This window comes from Meleagris gallopavo, chromosome 4 (assembly GCF_000146605.3).
Source record: "Meleagris gallopavo isolate NT-WF06-2002-E0010 breed Aviagen turkey brand Nicholas breeding stock chromosome 4, Turkey_5.1, whole genome shotgun sequence".
In the NCBI taxonomy this organism is placed as follows: Eukaryota; Metazoa; Chordata; class Aves; order Galliformes; family Phasianidae; genus Meleagris; species Meleagris gallopavo.
This window is the reverse complement of record NC_015014.2, coordinates 32,909,049-32,925,127: the sequence shown is the minus strand read 5'-3', so window position 1 is coordinate 32,925,127 and position 16,079 is coordinate 32,909,049. Positions and strand designations below refer to the sequence as shown.

General features: G+C 39.7%; 1 protein-coding gene across 1 annotated transcript in view; it reads left to right on the top strand.

Moving 5' to 3' along the window:
- SPATA5 (spermatogenesis associated 5) overlaps window positions 1-16,079 on the top strand; it is a gene marked incomplete at its 5' end in the record, with an annotated part of 182,713 nt that overhangs the window by 21,107 nt on the left and 145,527 nt on the right. Inside the window, 2 exons of the mRNA XM_010710091.2 lie at window positions 2,308-2,462; window positions 9,211-9,420. Coding sequence (XP_010708393.2) covers window positions 2,308-2,462; window positions 9,211-9,420 — 365 coding nt within the window. The remainder of the gene's footprint in view (window positions 1-2,307; window positions 2,463-9,210; window positions 9,421-16,079) is intronic.

Genomic DNA, 16,079 nt, shown 5'->3' with positions numbered 1-16,079 from the left:
TAACTGGGATTTTCCATTTATACTCCCCTGAGGATCAGCATTGCTCACAGTTGCAGTCACTGCCCTCTGAGCTGCACTCCTGCTCGGCACAGCAGAGCCCTGGGGACCAGACACGTCCCTTTCCCCGCAGTAGGGATCCGCTGACCACCTCTACCACCCCTCACACTGTCTGAATCTTCATCTCCATCTTCAGCAGTGAAGAGCTCATGTTTGCTGTGGTGTTTTACTTCCCTTGCCTGTGCCCTGCTCCCAGCAGCCCATTGTGCGCCCTGCCCCATGTTTCTCTATGTTACATGTGTCTCTCGGTGTCTCCAGACAAAGATGTGTTTTTTCTCCCTCAGGCAGGCTGCTGACTGTATCCTTCTGTTCTTAAGGCTTTTTTTCTCCCCCCCCCCCTCTGGTTAGGGGTCAGTCTGAAGTGCAGGAAAGAATGATTATGATAACAGGAGGAAACAGGAAGAATCATGCTTTCTTTTTCAATCTGTTTTTTATTATTGTTTTAATGTAAAACATTGTTTCAATTAAATGCTGACCTGTGCAATGGTGTGTGCATGCACGTGCTGAAATGAATTCAGGCTTTGTGTGGAGAGCTGTGACTTCACTATTCCTGTTCTGGATCAAGGCTGTGGCATCTCAGACCCACTGCCAGTGACCGCAGTTTCACTCTTGTGCTCCAGCAGCACAGATAGGCACTGTCATGAAGACCCTTCTCTTGGGGCCTTTTTATGTGGTGTTCTCTCTCCACTTTGAAGTGAAGTCATTTATTTTAGGAATTCCTTACGTAATGGAAAAAAAGATAGCCATGGCAAGATTAAAATTTGTGCTATATGAGAATAACTGATGGAACAGTTATGTACAAAAAGGAAAAACGGAGCTGCCTTCTCCAAGCCTTAATTTCCTAATATTTTATTTATTCTTTCATTTTAGGGTGAGCGTGCCATAGGAGTTGACTTTACCCAAAATAATATGTAGGACTTGACCTCCAGTACTTGCTTTCACCTCTGAGCATTTACTGCAGTGCCTCTAGAATAACTCACCCCATTTGTTATTTGCTTGAATGCAAATTTTAATTCTGCAGGGTTGTCTCCTCACTCAAGTTTTTCATTTGCTTGAAATGAACTGTTCTGGAGGAAGGAAGAAAGGGGGAGGAAGAACCATGAAAATTGTCTGGCTTATTAAAATGAGTCAGTTGTATTTTATATGTGTCCTCTGGTGACCAGATTTTCATTTTCTCCTCAGCCTTGTGGAATGTTTTTATTTATATATCTTATTAGTTCTGGATGTTCTGCACAAGGGGAAACCTGAATTACAAACTTTTTTTCATTATTGTATTAAGAGCTGGGGTATTAAATGCAGGTGCTATGGCTCTGTCATAATTGGCAGTTAATGGAGAGACACCAGCTGTACTGGTGCACAGGGGAGGTATTATATCTCTTCACACGCTGTATATATTGTAGGAAATGCAGAATTCCTGTCATTGTCAGAAACTTTGTGTGTCCCCATCTACCATTCCTCCGTAGAGTAAAGACAATAATCTGCTGAAAGTTAACACCGCGTCTATTTTCAGAAACAGCTTATCCCATTTATTGTGCTTTCACGTAGTGTTAATTGATGTTTTGTTTGGTTAAATATAGAAAAGATTTAACAAATGTTTGCCTTTTTATGGTCATGCAAGACTAACTGGTGCTGTAGTGGCTGCCTCGATTTTTTTTTACTAGCACGTGACAGGTTATCCTACATATCTGTGTGTGTGTGTGTGGAGTGTGTACGTGGCTGTATGCCTACACTCAGGATTATACTTGTTGTGCATTGACATATCACACACTGAACTGTTTAGATTCATAGAGCAGGGTTAGGAAAAAGGAAAAGGAAAAGAGAATCCTAATCAACAGAGAAATGGATAGTTTTACAGCCGTCTTACAAGTACTGATTTAACACTTGCCTCAATTACTCGTTATCTATCCCTCTTCCCAGTTTGTGGTTTAAAAATGTCTTTAGGGCAGTGTATGGATATTTTTGCCCTCCTAGCTTCATCTCTTGGAACACAGGGATAAGGCTGTTTTGTTCTGTCTTTTGGAAGCAATCTAGTTTATATTCTGTTTATATGCAGTCATAAAATCCCCTTTTTCTTCCTCTCTCCACAGAAGTGTGTTGCATGTTCCTTGACCTAGTTAGGCCCCGGCGCTGGGACATGCCTTTGAATGTCATTTCCTTTCCAGTGCTGCTGTGTGTTTGTCCATTGTACGCTTCATGTTTGTGAGAAACAGGATGAAGTCTACATGTTTTTCTGCTTTTTGTTTTTAATAGGTCTGTATGCGCTGCGGAGAGCTCTGGGGAAGAGAGCTCACCCCTCAGACACCGAGGTGGCTGGGTCAGTGATGATTGCTTTCAATGACTTCCTGCAGGGGATGAAGGATGTCAGGCCCAGCGCCATGAGGGAGGTGGCAGTCGATGTGCCAAAAGTGAGTTGTTTTTTGCAGTACACTAGCAACATTGTTAGAGCCGCATTAAGAGTCACAGCTATGCACTGAAAAGTCTTACCAAAGAGAGTTGGTTTGTAAAGCAGAAGTCTCAAGTTGCCAATAAATGCTGTGCATCATCTTTTTGTTTGCATATTTAATTAATTATAATTTTGAAAACCTATTTAGTTTGTAATGCTTTGGAAAGAACTGGTAGTGTAGAAGCGTATTTCCTGATCTGCACTTTTATGTTCTGAGTACATTAGCGGAGTAAAAATCTTAAGATGTCTGCTTAAAGCTGATCTTGATTAGCTGTGTAAGCTGAAGCCTTCTGTAAAGCAGACACAAATGTAAGTAGAAACCAAGACTTTGATTTGTAATCGAAGTGTATTGAAACAAAGAGAGAGTGATTGCTGTGATTTGTGTAAAGCAGCTGAGTAACTCTACATGCAGTTCTTACTACTGTAACGTGGATGTCTTCAAAAATCACAGAACTTTGAGGGCAGAATCGGGCTCTGTAGGTAAGTGGTCTCTTACCCATCAGGTGCTGTCATTACACAAGCAGTTCTTTTGGCAGTACCAGATTCAGTCATCATTACCACACTCGCAACCCTTTCAGTTACGTTGTGTCTGCTACTGAATTACTGTAACACGTAAATTTGTCTGTGGATCTCATCTGGTTTAAGAAGATTCAGCAAAAGAAAACATTGTATTTCATCGCACTACATTTTGACTCTGCAAGCAGTTTTGCCTTTCTCAGGAGCTCTCCAACCTCCTGAAGAAAACATTTATGTCTTACTGCATGACTATGAGTCATCAGGGAATTAGGTTACACAGCTACAGACCCCTATTCCCATACTATAGGAATGGGAAATAAAATCTTTGAACAGGATGCTGCATGCAGCCAGGTCGGATATCACACTTGGCTTGTTAAGAGTCCACACTGTGCAGTGGAGTGCTAGGTAGAAATGCCTGGGTTGGCCCCAGACAGCTTTTTCTGGAAATGGTGTAGAGGCATTAATATCCGCAAGAGCTAATTAGTTCTGCTGAGAACCAGAACTGCTAATCCTCTTGTTGCTTATTGTGCTGCTGTCTCTTGGGCTCACATCATTATCACTACTTTGTGCCTTGTAGACATATCAGCCCATTTGGAGTTACTGCTCAACAGCACAGTTAAGACATATATAAGTCAAAGTCCTGCAGAAAGTGTGGTCTGAATCCAGGTCAACCTACTACTCAGGCTCTAGTAATCCACAAAACCGTCCTTCTGGTGGCTTTCTCAGATGTCACATTTTTGTTAAATGCCAGCTGAGTCACTGGAATGCTACTGAAATTCATTCCTTTGTTGAAAGGAAGGCATAATGTAGTGCAGGTTCCTTTTGTGCTTACTGGATGTTGATTTTTACAAAATAGTGAATATGCTGTGTAGATATAGGGTGAATTTCATGTCACTTACTTGGTGCCTGCGGTGAGTCTAAAGTGGAAGCTAGGCTCCAAATGTGCCAGATGCATTCAGAAAGTGTGTTGTCCTACATTAAGCTACTGAAGGAGGTGCTTGAGTTGAGTTTAACCACTACTTTGGATTGTGGAGCTGCCTTTCTATCAACATAAGGTACCTGTCTGTGCTCTGAAGCTGTCTAAATATTGGGAAATACCTTGCACAGCTGTCTGCGAAAGTCAAAGTAGTGTGAATCCAGAACTGTAACCTGTCCTCATTTCTGGAGTAAGTTATTCCTCTTTACTAATTGCCCTAATTTCAATCCAGTACCTTCTGTTCATGGACATGCACCATTTAACTTTTCAGCATTTTACTAATTGGATGCTAACATGCAGTACTGTGGTACACTATGTAACTGCTCTGCGGTAATGCATGCCTACAGGAGCTGCCGTACTTCTGTTTGTTTTATTTTTATCAAAATATATGCTGAGGGGAGAAAAGCAAAAGAAAGCATGAACAAGATAGGAAAGCGGCTATCTTTAAGAAACTTTTTTTTTCTGGCTACCGTGTTCGTCGTATTTTGTAAAATTATCCTGCATTATGTTCTTCTCATCTGCAAGAATAGTTTTTCCTTTGCCTACTCTCCTTTTCCTAGGAGCTATCCAGGTTGACAGTTAGTTGTACAGGTAATATTGTTAGAAAATCAGGTATTACGTTCCTTCAAGTTTCAAAGTCGACATCAGTGCTGTTTGTCATCTACAAAATCCTTTTTTAAAATATCTTCAGACATGAAATAAATGATCTGCTGTGTTGTTTTTTTTTTGCTTGTTTGTTTGTTTTCCAAATAGCAGATAGAAATCTGATGTTAATATTAATGATATCTTTTTGCTGTTAGTTATAGACATATTCCTCACTCGGCAGCCCCCTTTGTGTGAATGGACCTTTTGGGCTGTGCACTTGGTTATAAGCAAATCCATTGATGCACATGCTGAATTAATTGAGACTTTTTTGATTTTTAACTTTCTGTTTTTTCCTAAAGTGGTTGTCATTTTCAACTGTTTTGGAGTACCCATGTGCAAGTTGAATGAGCAGAGTGCAAAGTAATTTATAAATAAAGCCACCATTAAAGGAATGTAGTTGAAATGCTTCTTCCCTCGTAGTCTAGTGACCTTTTCCATTTATGTTTTTGGGGGCTGGTGTTACCTCTGATACTTATTTTGTTATGAATTCCCAATTGTTTAGACTTTGCAGTGCTTGTTCTCTGAAATCAGTGGACTTGTAAGTAGGCTGTAATGAAAATGTAATTTTTGAATCAGCCTTCACTTCCTAGGTCTTAGAATGGCGTGTTAACTGCTTGGCTGCTTAAAAGGCTACTAAGCTAAATTGTTCTCTTGCAACCTTTTACTTAAGATCTGGAAAAAGTTATGTGTATATGCAGAGTAATAAAGAATAAGAATATGTAATAGAACTGTGTTGTTTGGGTGGCCTTATGTAAGTCACTTCTTGGTGTTAGAGGATGTTTGATAACTGTTATAGAATGCTTTGCTCTGTGCTTCTTGAAAGTGCTTTATGGCAAGATCAATATGAATTTCTTTTATTAACTCACTTCAGCTGATTCACTGTGAGCTTCATTTTGCCCTTTGTTTCTAAGACTGATTCTACCATGTGTTAATTTTTGTGCTCTGCCTTGTAGCATTCTCTTTTCCTTCTGCTTCTGCCCAGAGTGCTGCGTGCCTTGCTGGGACCAAAGCAAAAGACTTGTCTGCCTGCTTCCACATGGTTTCTCAGTTTCAATTTATTCAGAACCTTTCTTGAACTTTGCTACGTGTCACAACCTTGTTAGAAGGTTTTTTGCAGCAGGAATTTAGGAGAAAGGGGATGCACGTTATAAATCAGGAAGTTAATACTTCAGCTGTTTGGAAAGTTGCACTGTAGTTGCAGTTCTTCCCTCTCCTGTGGGTTTTTCAGAAATATTTGGGAATGCTGTGGATTTTGCTTGCCTGCCTCATTCCCTTTACTGTAATTCAACACTCAGATTTGTGTCATTGTAGACAAAAGGTTCTGGAAGAGACATCCTTTGCACGCCTGTTTTATTTCTTTATTGCTGCTGCACACAACCTCTGGGGAGTTGCTGTTCTGCATCATATTTGAGCACTGTTGACCTGGGGAGAGCTAAAGATTATGGCAGTAATGAAATCTTGGTGCCTTATGCACTGAAGCAGAGCACTGTCTGTCTCTGTGGCTGTCTCCAGATGCGTAAGCTCAGCCCTAAGGCTAATCTTTTCCACCACTTCCACAGTGACAGAATATCACACTTAATTGCTGTGTTGCAAGGCTTTTCCCTTCAGTCCATGTGCAGGTTAGGATGTGCAGCTAGGCATTCTGCTGTGTGTACTGTAATGTATGTTAATTGCTGTCAGGAAATTCCTGAGGATGGTTTGCAAAAGCAATCCTCCTAATTCTGCTAAGTGTATACTAACTTTTGTGAATGTAAATGAATCCTTAGTTCTGAGTGTATTAGTGTTGGTGGACTGTGGTGGTTTTTCCCTCACTTACCTATCTCCTTCTGACGAGTGAATAAGAAATATATTTTGTGAAAGACTTGTCCAGAATGTGAAGGTAGTATGTTATTAGTAGCTTTTGCTTTTAACACCATTGCTGTTTGAATTTCACCTGATTAAATTGGCTGAAATTATGCCTGGTTAACTTCTTTGTTAGTTTGTTTGGTTTTTAACTCGTACTTTGCAAGCTCACCTTTAGTGTCCCAGTTTGTATGTCCTGCCTCACTTATCCCTTTCTGTTTTTAAAATGTAAGCAAAATCAGAACAAGTCTCCAGATTTTTCAACGTGTAGAGAGGACCCACTTCACCGTCTTTATAATTTCCATCACTGGTAATGATAGATGTTATATAGCAGGTCCTAAATCCATTTAAGTAATGCAATCTATGCGATAGTGTGTATTTAAGAGGGGGTAAGAGAACATGCTTGTGTTTTCTCCCTGGCTTTTTCTGTGTGTGCAAGTACCACTAGTGGGTTTGCCTACTGTTGCTAAAAGTTGGGAAATTCCTGATGGCTTAATTAATGTTAAGGTTCTTCCTTTGTGTTTGTCAAAATCTCTTTGCCTCGCAAGGAGGACATTACAAAACCATGCACTGGCAGATGTGAGGGAGCACTCATACTGAAAATGGGAATCAGCCATGAAATTTGAGCTAAAAGAGGTTGTTTGTGTATATGGAAGTAAGGTGTTTGATGCATGTCTTTGCTTTCTTAAAACTTGTATGTCTTTTTTATGGTAATTAAAAATCTAGAGGTGCGTTTCCATCTCTTATTGTGACAGTTTAGGCAGGAATGAAGGAGTCTTTCAACCTTTAGGCATTATGTGCCTAACTCAGTCATCTTGTCACTGTATCTGCTCCATCCAAATGAAAGAGGGAGAAGCTGAGTGAGAGACTACATGTCTCTGGAAGTGTTCATCCTTCAGCTGGGTCACTCTGTGAAGGTCTCTCTCTTTAGACTTTGTTGGGAGCCCAAGGTACGCAAGTCAAAGCTAGATGGTATGAATTTGAGCTCCTCTTTCCCTCTTCACTTCTACACCATTGTGGAGTTTCTCACTTTACTATTTTTACTGAATTAAGACAAATGCTTTCATTTCATAGAATCACAGAATCATTAAGGTTGGAAAAGACCACTAAGATCATCTAGTCCAATTGTAAAAACTAAAGACCTTTTTGTGCAGCCCATTTCCATTTATTTGCTGCCATTCTTTAATTTGATTGTGTGGCTAGTCTTGCTGGTATTATGGAACAGCAACAGAAAAAAGTGTTTTGTCGTGTTTTTGTTGTTGTTCTTTGTTTGTTTGTTTGTTTGTTTTTACATTACTACATTGAAAAAGTGCCTCAAAAAGGAATATTGCCAGGTTGCAGAAGTTGGCTTTTGAGTTACCAGAACAGTCCTGCCACTTTGGTAATGCTCCCACTAAAATTCTTTCCTCGCTGCTACTTGGTTACTCTGCTGGGTCTTACTTAGTCTTCTCTTTGCTCTGACCTTCACTGAATTTGTTCCTTTTCTGTTTTAAGTCTTTTCCTGCCCCAATAAAGGAATAGAATCTTTGGCAGCCCCCTGCCCTCAGACCTTTCTTAGTGGGCAGTGACTGTCAGTTCTACGTATTTCATTCTTTATCAAGCCTATAAAGTAATTATTTATTTGAGAAACAGAAGCCATTGGTTTCTAAGAAAAAACTAATTTTTTCTAGAGCACCTGCTGCATATTCCTGCTGTGAGACGTGTTCTGCTGGCAGCAGATCAGCTCTTCCAGTTAACCCTTACTCTTGGAATACTTCTGAGGAGTTGACCCATGTGTGTTGATCTTTTACTCTTCTTTAATCCTTGTAATTTTCATGTATGTTAATGACTAACAACTGGGGAGACATTTTATTGGTTTGCAGATGTTTGTACTTAGACAAAAGCCCTTACACCACTAACAAATGATCCTTTTCTTTCTCTTATTAATAGACTGAATTGCCCGGTTTAGGGACTTTCCACTTCTAGTTTCTTGTGTTCTGGTATCAGGGAAATAGGGATGAGCCAGGAGTGACAACAGAGAAAGGTGATCCATTGCCTCTTGGTGATGTTCTGCTTGTCTTTCAAGTTTAGCTTGAAATTGAATGGTGATTTATGTCTAGTAAATTTTTTGAAGAGCATTTTAAGACAGAAGATCATTTGATTTAGGTGTGTCTTGACGTGTTTAATATTTAAGGTGGATGGGAATGGATGGTGACAGAACAAAGAATGAGTGGAGGGTGTGAGTAAAATTCTCAGGCTTGTGTTGAGCTGGAGATGTGTAGCATGTTTTAGATCTGTCTGCTGTTTCGGGAAGGACATATTGATTATCTATGACAAGCCTATCTTGTGTATTTAACAAAGCAAATTTGACTACTAACTGAGTTTGAATAATATTTTTTTATTTTCATAGATATTTGTTTGCTGGATTGTTTATTTTTCAGCTTCTAGTCAAGACTGCAGTACTCCTGTCATAGATAGGAGTGATGGTGCTGGCAACTGGACGAACCCTGCTCAAAAGTTGAGCTTACTGAAGTCAAACACCCAGGACCAGAGCAGCACTAAGTAGAACGTTCTTGGGGTCATGCAGTCTTCATTTAAATATTCAAGGAAGACACCAAATTTAGAATTTCTGCATCAGTGGAGTGAAAGAGAGAGCTGAGTTGTGACTCCTGATAACAGAAAGTGTTATTGCCTAGATGGTCATGCTGTCATTTTTTAATTTTTATAATAATAAAATTGGTCTGTTTTGCAGATATCTTGGTCCGACATAGGAGGATTAGAAGATGTCAAGCTGAAATTGAAGCAGGCAGTTGAATGGCCTCTCAAGCATCCCGACTCCTTCATCCGAATGGGGATTCAGCCTCCAAAAGGTGTGCTGCTTTATGGACCTCCTGGATGCTCAAAAACAATGATAGCGAAAGCTTTGGCTCATGAAAGTGGCCTCAACTTCTTGGCAGTGAAGGTAGGCCATTCATTCTTAGAGTTTCTTAACTCTTAGCTAACAACAATTTATCAATTTCCAATGGTAAAATCCAGTGGCTCTTTGCATTTCTTAGCATTTGTATTGTCTTGTGAAGAAGACTACTGCTTTCTTAGATGCTTGTGCCTCTTTCTCTCTCTCTCTCTCTTTCTCAAAGCATAGAAATAAGGTTGAATAGCGAACTACACAAAAGCATTTAAATGCTTTTTTTATTCTAGTGAAAAATCTTAATTATTAGCATTATTTTATTGTAAAAGTTTTTTTCATGGAAACAATGAAATTCTTCAACAATGCAAATCTGGACAGCGGGTAGCTATTCTCACTGTAATATTTACTTGCTTGCTTAGAGATATTATTGTCTCATCTCTTATGTTCATTCTTATTCCTCAATAAAATCACTTTCTTTGTCATACTACCCACGTTTTCTTACAAGTTTCTCGTGCCCAGTTGTTTTCAGGGAAAGTCATTCTATTTCATCATGACTTAGGACAAATTTTGCAAACTTTCAATCTGGACTGCTCTTGGATCAGTGGGCTGTTCTCTCAGCATTAAGAAGCACAGAGAAATTGCCTGTGAAACAGTGTAATTGATTACTGGGGGTTGTATGGAAAATGCATGAATGGAAGTTATTAAATAATAATATGGAGCTTCAATGCATAGAGAGGAAAAAAGATACTGTGATTCCACATGGAGTAGTCTTGCAGCTGTGTAAGAATGTTAATGAAGTGCAAGGAAAAACATTTGTTTAAGTATTTTTCTTTCAAAAGTATCTCCTCAACAGTATGATCACATATTCTTCTCTGTTGAGCATCCCTTCACTCACAAAATGTTTGGCATCACTAGCCCCTGCAGAGCTCCCTCCTGTGTCTGACCTTTCAGCCACACTGCCAGCGGAGCTCTGGAAGCAGAACTGGTTGCACTGACCCTGCAGCCCATTGCTGCATGTGCCTCCTGGTGCTGCAGACAGGCCTCTGGGTCACGGTCACACCATCAAGAAGGGTCTCGGAAACCTCAGCCCTTAAGAAATGCTGGCTTTCCTGCCTTCCATGAAGACAAAGTCGGTCTTTGTACTTCAGAGTTACTGGTACAAGGTAACCTTTTCTTCCTGTGCTTCTTAAGACAACATTCTTTCATTGTTTTGCCCAATGCACTGATGCCTGAAAGGAAGGGAAATAAAAGTTTCAATTTGGAAAAACAAAAAACGAATAACGCCCTCCCCAAACAATTAAAAATCGATGTTGATGTCACTTGTTCATTCATCAATCTTACTGCATCACTGAAATGCCTGCTGGAGCTGTATCATCATAAAGAATGGCTTGGGCTGAGTGTGAGGTATCTTAAGGTGCACGACATGAAATGCTTTTAATACAGTAATGTGGCGTTTCTTCAGGGTGTAATTCTAAGGGTGTAACCCCCCAGCCTCATCCAAGCTGCAGCAGAAGGGGCTACCTTGGGGAAATGCCTTTTATTCTCTGTCGACTTAATCCTTTAGCCTGGAAGTGGTCAAATATTCAATGTACAGATGTTTTAAGAGGCACATCTCTGGAGTGTGTCCAGCCTTGGATAGGTTGTCTCCAGGAAGGGAATGTAGCCCACTTTCCCTAACTTCACGTTTCTTCCTGGACAGAAAAGGCAACATCCATCATGTACTAAATGTGTTAAACATCACTGTCTGTAGCACTTCTTAAAGCAAACAGGCTTGAATTCATTTCCACTGAATGTGTTCCTGCAATAAATCCAGAGTAGATTAATACAATTTTTTTTTTTTTGAGCAAAATAGTTTTTCTTATAATTCTGTTAATTTTCCCTTTGTTACATCTCAAATCTTTGTTGCTGTAACTGATATCAGCATTTTTGAAATGGAAGAGTGTTTTGTGATAATTTACTTCTCAGACCTGCGTTCCTTCCTAGGTCCTGCTCCAAATGAGTGACCTTGATGAAAAGTGTCTGCGGTACAGCCGGTAGGATACGTGTGCTCCTGCAGCATAGTTCAGAGGGTTAAGGTTCTTGGGCCCTTCCCAGGAACAGACCGTGGGCAGGAGGCGTTGCTTTGATGATGGATGGGGCCGTGGCAGGGTGCCACCTCTCTTCCCCGTGCCTGAAACCTGACAGGGAACTGGATACGTTATGCATGGTTCTTAGTTGGACCTGTGGTTTTTGGAAGATGGCCCTACCACATTCAAGGCACGCAGGTGCGGTGAGTCCGTCTCTTTCCAGAAGTGAGCACACTGGAATGCAGCAGGCATCTCCTGGTCCAGGAGGACTCTGTGCTATTGTCCAGATGTATATGTGCAGTGTCTCTCTGATTTGGCTAGCTGCCTCTGTTAGATTAAGTACTTAATCTGGGCTATATGTCGTCTCCTAAAACGTAATGTTTCCGAGTGTCTTTGGAGTGACTGGCTGTCACAGTGCCTTATTAGACGTGATCACATGGCGTGGCCTCAAGTGCATGTCTGACTTGTCTCTAACATGGTCTGGAAGCTAGGTGAAGTCTAGATGTAATTTCTGGGCAGAGGAGCTGAAGAAAATAATGTGATAACAGATGTTTGACGTTACATCCTGTTCTCTCCTGAAATCTATTGTGAAGTTTGAATGGTTAGTATTACAATGAATGTGCCCTTTTGTAAACATGTTCTTTGATACTTTTCCAAAACTTTTTATAGCTGTATTTTCATCAAGATTGGTGACCTTTCGCTTTTCCAGAGAAAAGCGGTTGCTTTGCTTGTTTGTTTTTACAATTCCTAAGGGGAATTGTTTATTTTTATTCCTTCACTGACTGTCTTTCTTTGTCTTGCGTACAATATATCAGCTAAATTTACTTCGGAGGAAGTTTTCTACTGTTTCCCAGGGAATGACTCTTTCTGTTACTTCCTATCACCTCTCTTCTAAATCTCTTATAGCATTGAGGCTTCCCAGGGTTTTAGTGTTCATCTTGATATATTTTTTTCCTCAAAACCTCTTACCAAAAGACAGTTGAATTCTGCTCAACTTCTAGGAGTGCTGTTAGTGTTTTGTAGTTATGGATATACACAGGTAGATGACTGGGTGAAGGAGTGAATTAGGATAATTTTTTCATTCCTTAGTGATTGAACATCAGTCTTGGTTTTATTAGTATTTTCTGATCAGGTTGAATTCTTACTTCTCTTAGTCTTCTATGTGCTCTTGTGCTTTCTTCGTGCTCCTTTTGCACAGTCCCCAAAGCTTGTATTTTTTTCCTGAAATATATTTTATGCATTTCTTCTACCAATGGGAAAATTCTATACAGATATTACACCTATAAACCTTATTAGGATGGGGGATGTGATTTTCAACTTCTGCTAGGATGCTGACACCCTTCTGTTATATACTGCTCCTTCTGTAACGTTTTTGCTTTAGATGAGATCTAATTTTCTGAAATTGAACATTACTGCATTGTTTCTGTGATTTCTCCCCCCTCCTTCTCTTTTGTCTGTTTACATGGTGATTATTTCTCTGTCCTAATTTAACAGTTCCCGTGTTTAGATTCAGTTTTGACTAACTGCTTTTTTGAGATGTCTGTTGATTAGACCACTACGATTTCAAAGTGATATTGTAAGGACATTTTTGGAGGAAACTTTGATATCTTGCTTTTTTTCAAAGATTGGGAAATGAGGATAATTTTATCTGCATTTGTCTCACACCTTGATTTGTTTGGGTCTGCTGTGCCTGCCCTCTTGGATTTTTTTATTTTTATATTTTAGGAACTCTTATATCATTGTATTGTGTTAAGAATCTAGTGAATATTACTTTTCTTCACGGGTTTTCCCTTGGTTTTCTGGGAAGTACCTTGTAGAAAAACTGTGTTTTTATCTCTCTGTTGTTATGGTATCTATGTAATTAACTTTGCTACCAAGAAAGCAATTGTGCCTTTTGTTTTTTGCCTATTTCAAAATGAACACTGACGTTTCCTCTTATATTGTAAAGCTGATAGGCTTCATCTGCAGCACCAGGTGGTTCCAAAAGGGCCACAGGGATTGGGAAATCCTTTTGCCTCTTGAGTTGTCCATGAGCCCAGGATGCAGTGTATCCAGAGGGGGTGCATATTGTTGATGGCATCATGCACTACTCAGCTGGCTAAAGTCAGAGGGAGACTCCCTGCTGAATTCAGAAGGCTTTGGTCTGTGTTGTGTCAACAAGGGTTCTGAGTGTTTCTGTGCAACATGCAGATTACTTCAGTTTACTAAATCAATACTAAGAACTTCTATGTGCCTGTAATGGTTTTAGAAGCATCATTTTTCCTCTTGCGCTCAGTGCTTCTTAATATATTTTTTCTTTAAAATCAAAATTAAAGTGAAAACATGTAGTGATACTGCCAAAAAAGAAAAAAACAAACAGCCTAACCTTTCAGAAAACTTAGATTTCCAAAAGTTAAACCCCTTAGAATTCAGCTCTGAGTGAGACACAATGATCGTTATAAATTTGTTGATACATGGAAACAATCTTTAAAACCAAAAACAACAACCAAAAAAACCTGTGATGGTAAGTAGTTAATGCCAGGCAAATCAATGGTGCAGGCAATACATATGTATTACATTGCTGTAAAATGTTAGTTTTGTTGTTAGGAGCTCCAACTGTGCTAGAGGAGAAAACAAATAGAAGGTTAGAAAACATTCCCGACATATACTTTTTTTTTTTCCTGTTACTTAAGAGCTTGGACTGAAGGCATTTTTTTCTTTTCTCAATTAGCAGTAATTACAAAAATATACAGTGTTCTCAGAGGGCTGATTTCACCTTGGCTTGATTTAACTTCCTGTATTGCCCCGCAGATGCTTTTGTACCATTCCCTGTGCTTGACATGTGCTTAAGTTTAGTTTGTCGTCTGGGTCAATTACGTCAAAATATTTTCCAATTGAAGTTTCCTCTGCTTTTCCCTTCAGCTCTTGGCTGGGGAAGTTCAAACAGATTAATGAGGCTTGGAAAGGCTGAGTGCTGTGCTTTGTGAAGAACTGTCACTGAATTTGGGAAGATAGTTTGCCTTCTGACAGGGATTTCAGTGAGCCAAAGGATGAAATAAAGCTGGGTGGCTGTGACTAGCTGAGCAACACATTTAAAAATGAAGAAGCCTTGTGGTTTTATGGGAAACTCTGGCAAACATTTGATAAAACTTACAAAAGATTTGTAGTAACGCATTTATAGTACCATGCCAGTTAATTGTCTGATAATGAAACAAAGTATATTAAGAAAATTTTCTGATGTTTAACATTTTCCACAAAGGATAGCAATTTGAGGTACATTAATGAAGACTTCTGATCCTCAGGCTATCTGCATGTTTTACCCAACAAAAAATAAGACATTCATCCATTCTTACCATAAGCTTTCCAACAGAGAATGTGCAGACAGAAAATGATTCAGAGATTATCTTCTGTCTCTGTTTCCTTCCCCCTCTTCTATTAGAACTGTAATTGCAAAGGCTGCAGTTCACAGTCTGTTGCCAGCCTTCTCCCTGAGATATTTTGGAGCCTACAGAAGCCTGTCTAATTTGAAATTTTTAAGACACCACACCGTAAATCTTGCCGATGAGTTTTTCTAGTGTGCTTTGGTATGCTGGGCAGGGGAAGAGGAAGTGTTTAAAATGGTGAGCGTGCTGGGCCGGGGGCTTGTGGGCTGCTGCGAATCAGAGTGGTGCAGGTTAAGTCATCGAACAGCACTGAAGAGAAGAAGCAGGCTTTATTCTTGTCAAGAAAATAAACTCTGTTTTGTAAGCAAATATTTTTCTGTGGTGCAGCTTAACATGCAAAGTAACGGATTTCTGAGTTCCTTCCAAATCAGTTAGTGTTGTGATAGCAGGTTGCTCACTTACATCATCATGAAGCTGGGGAGCTGGAAACTAAACTAGCCAGAATATAGAATCTGACTCTGTGAAAGCTGTACTGGTGGTGGCTGGGATCAAGCCATGTTCCTCAGCGCTGGCTGTTCACGTTGCTCCAGCGGCCTGGTGAGAAGTCAGCACATCAGAGCTAGGTGGAACACATCTGCAGGTTGATGTCTGCCTATCCAGATCAGTTACTATAAATGCCTAACTCAGGTGCCAGTGTCTGAATGCAGGCAAGTGAGCTTGGTCTGAGTGACTGAGAACTGCTAAGAATTGACATGAAGTTTGTCTTTTTTTTTCTTTTGTGCCTCACAGTTTCTAAACACTTAATTTGAAATTAAATATGTGACTGATGTTTTCATGTCTGTTGAACTGTTTCTACTTTGGACATGGCAAAGAAGAGACTGCATTAAATATTACGGAGTATAACCTGTATGAGGTGATAGAAATTCTCTAATTCTTAGGATTTTTTGAAAAATAGAAATTGCACTCCATAGTTAACACATTTTAGTATGTGTTAGAGCCCAAAACATTCGTGTGTGGTTATGGTGGAAATATTGTAAGAGAGGAGGAAACAAACCCGTGTTGCTGAAGAAATCTGGAGCCGTGTCTATCTGGCTCAACAAGCATAATTCATAACTTAGTTGATGTCAAAACTGTTATATGTATATACATATATGATGTACTTATATATAAACAGAGAGAGAGAAAGAACAAGGATTCCCTATGAGTTGAAAGTCATTGCCCTAGTATTTTCAGGTGGTAAAAAAAAAAAAAGAAGCCCCCAGATAAATTTAAGCACTGGTTAGAA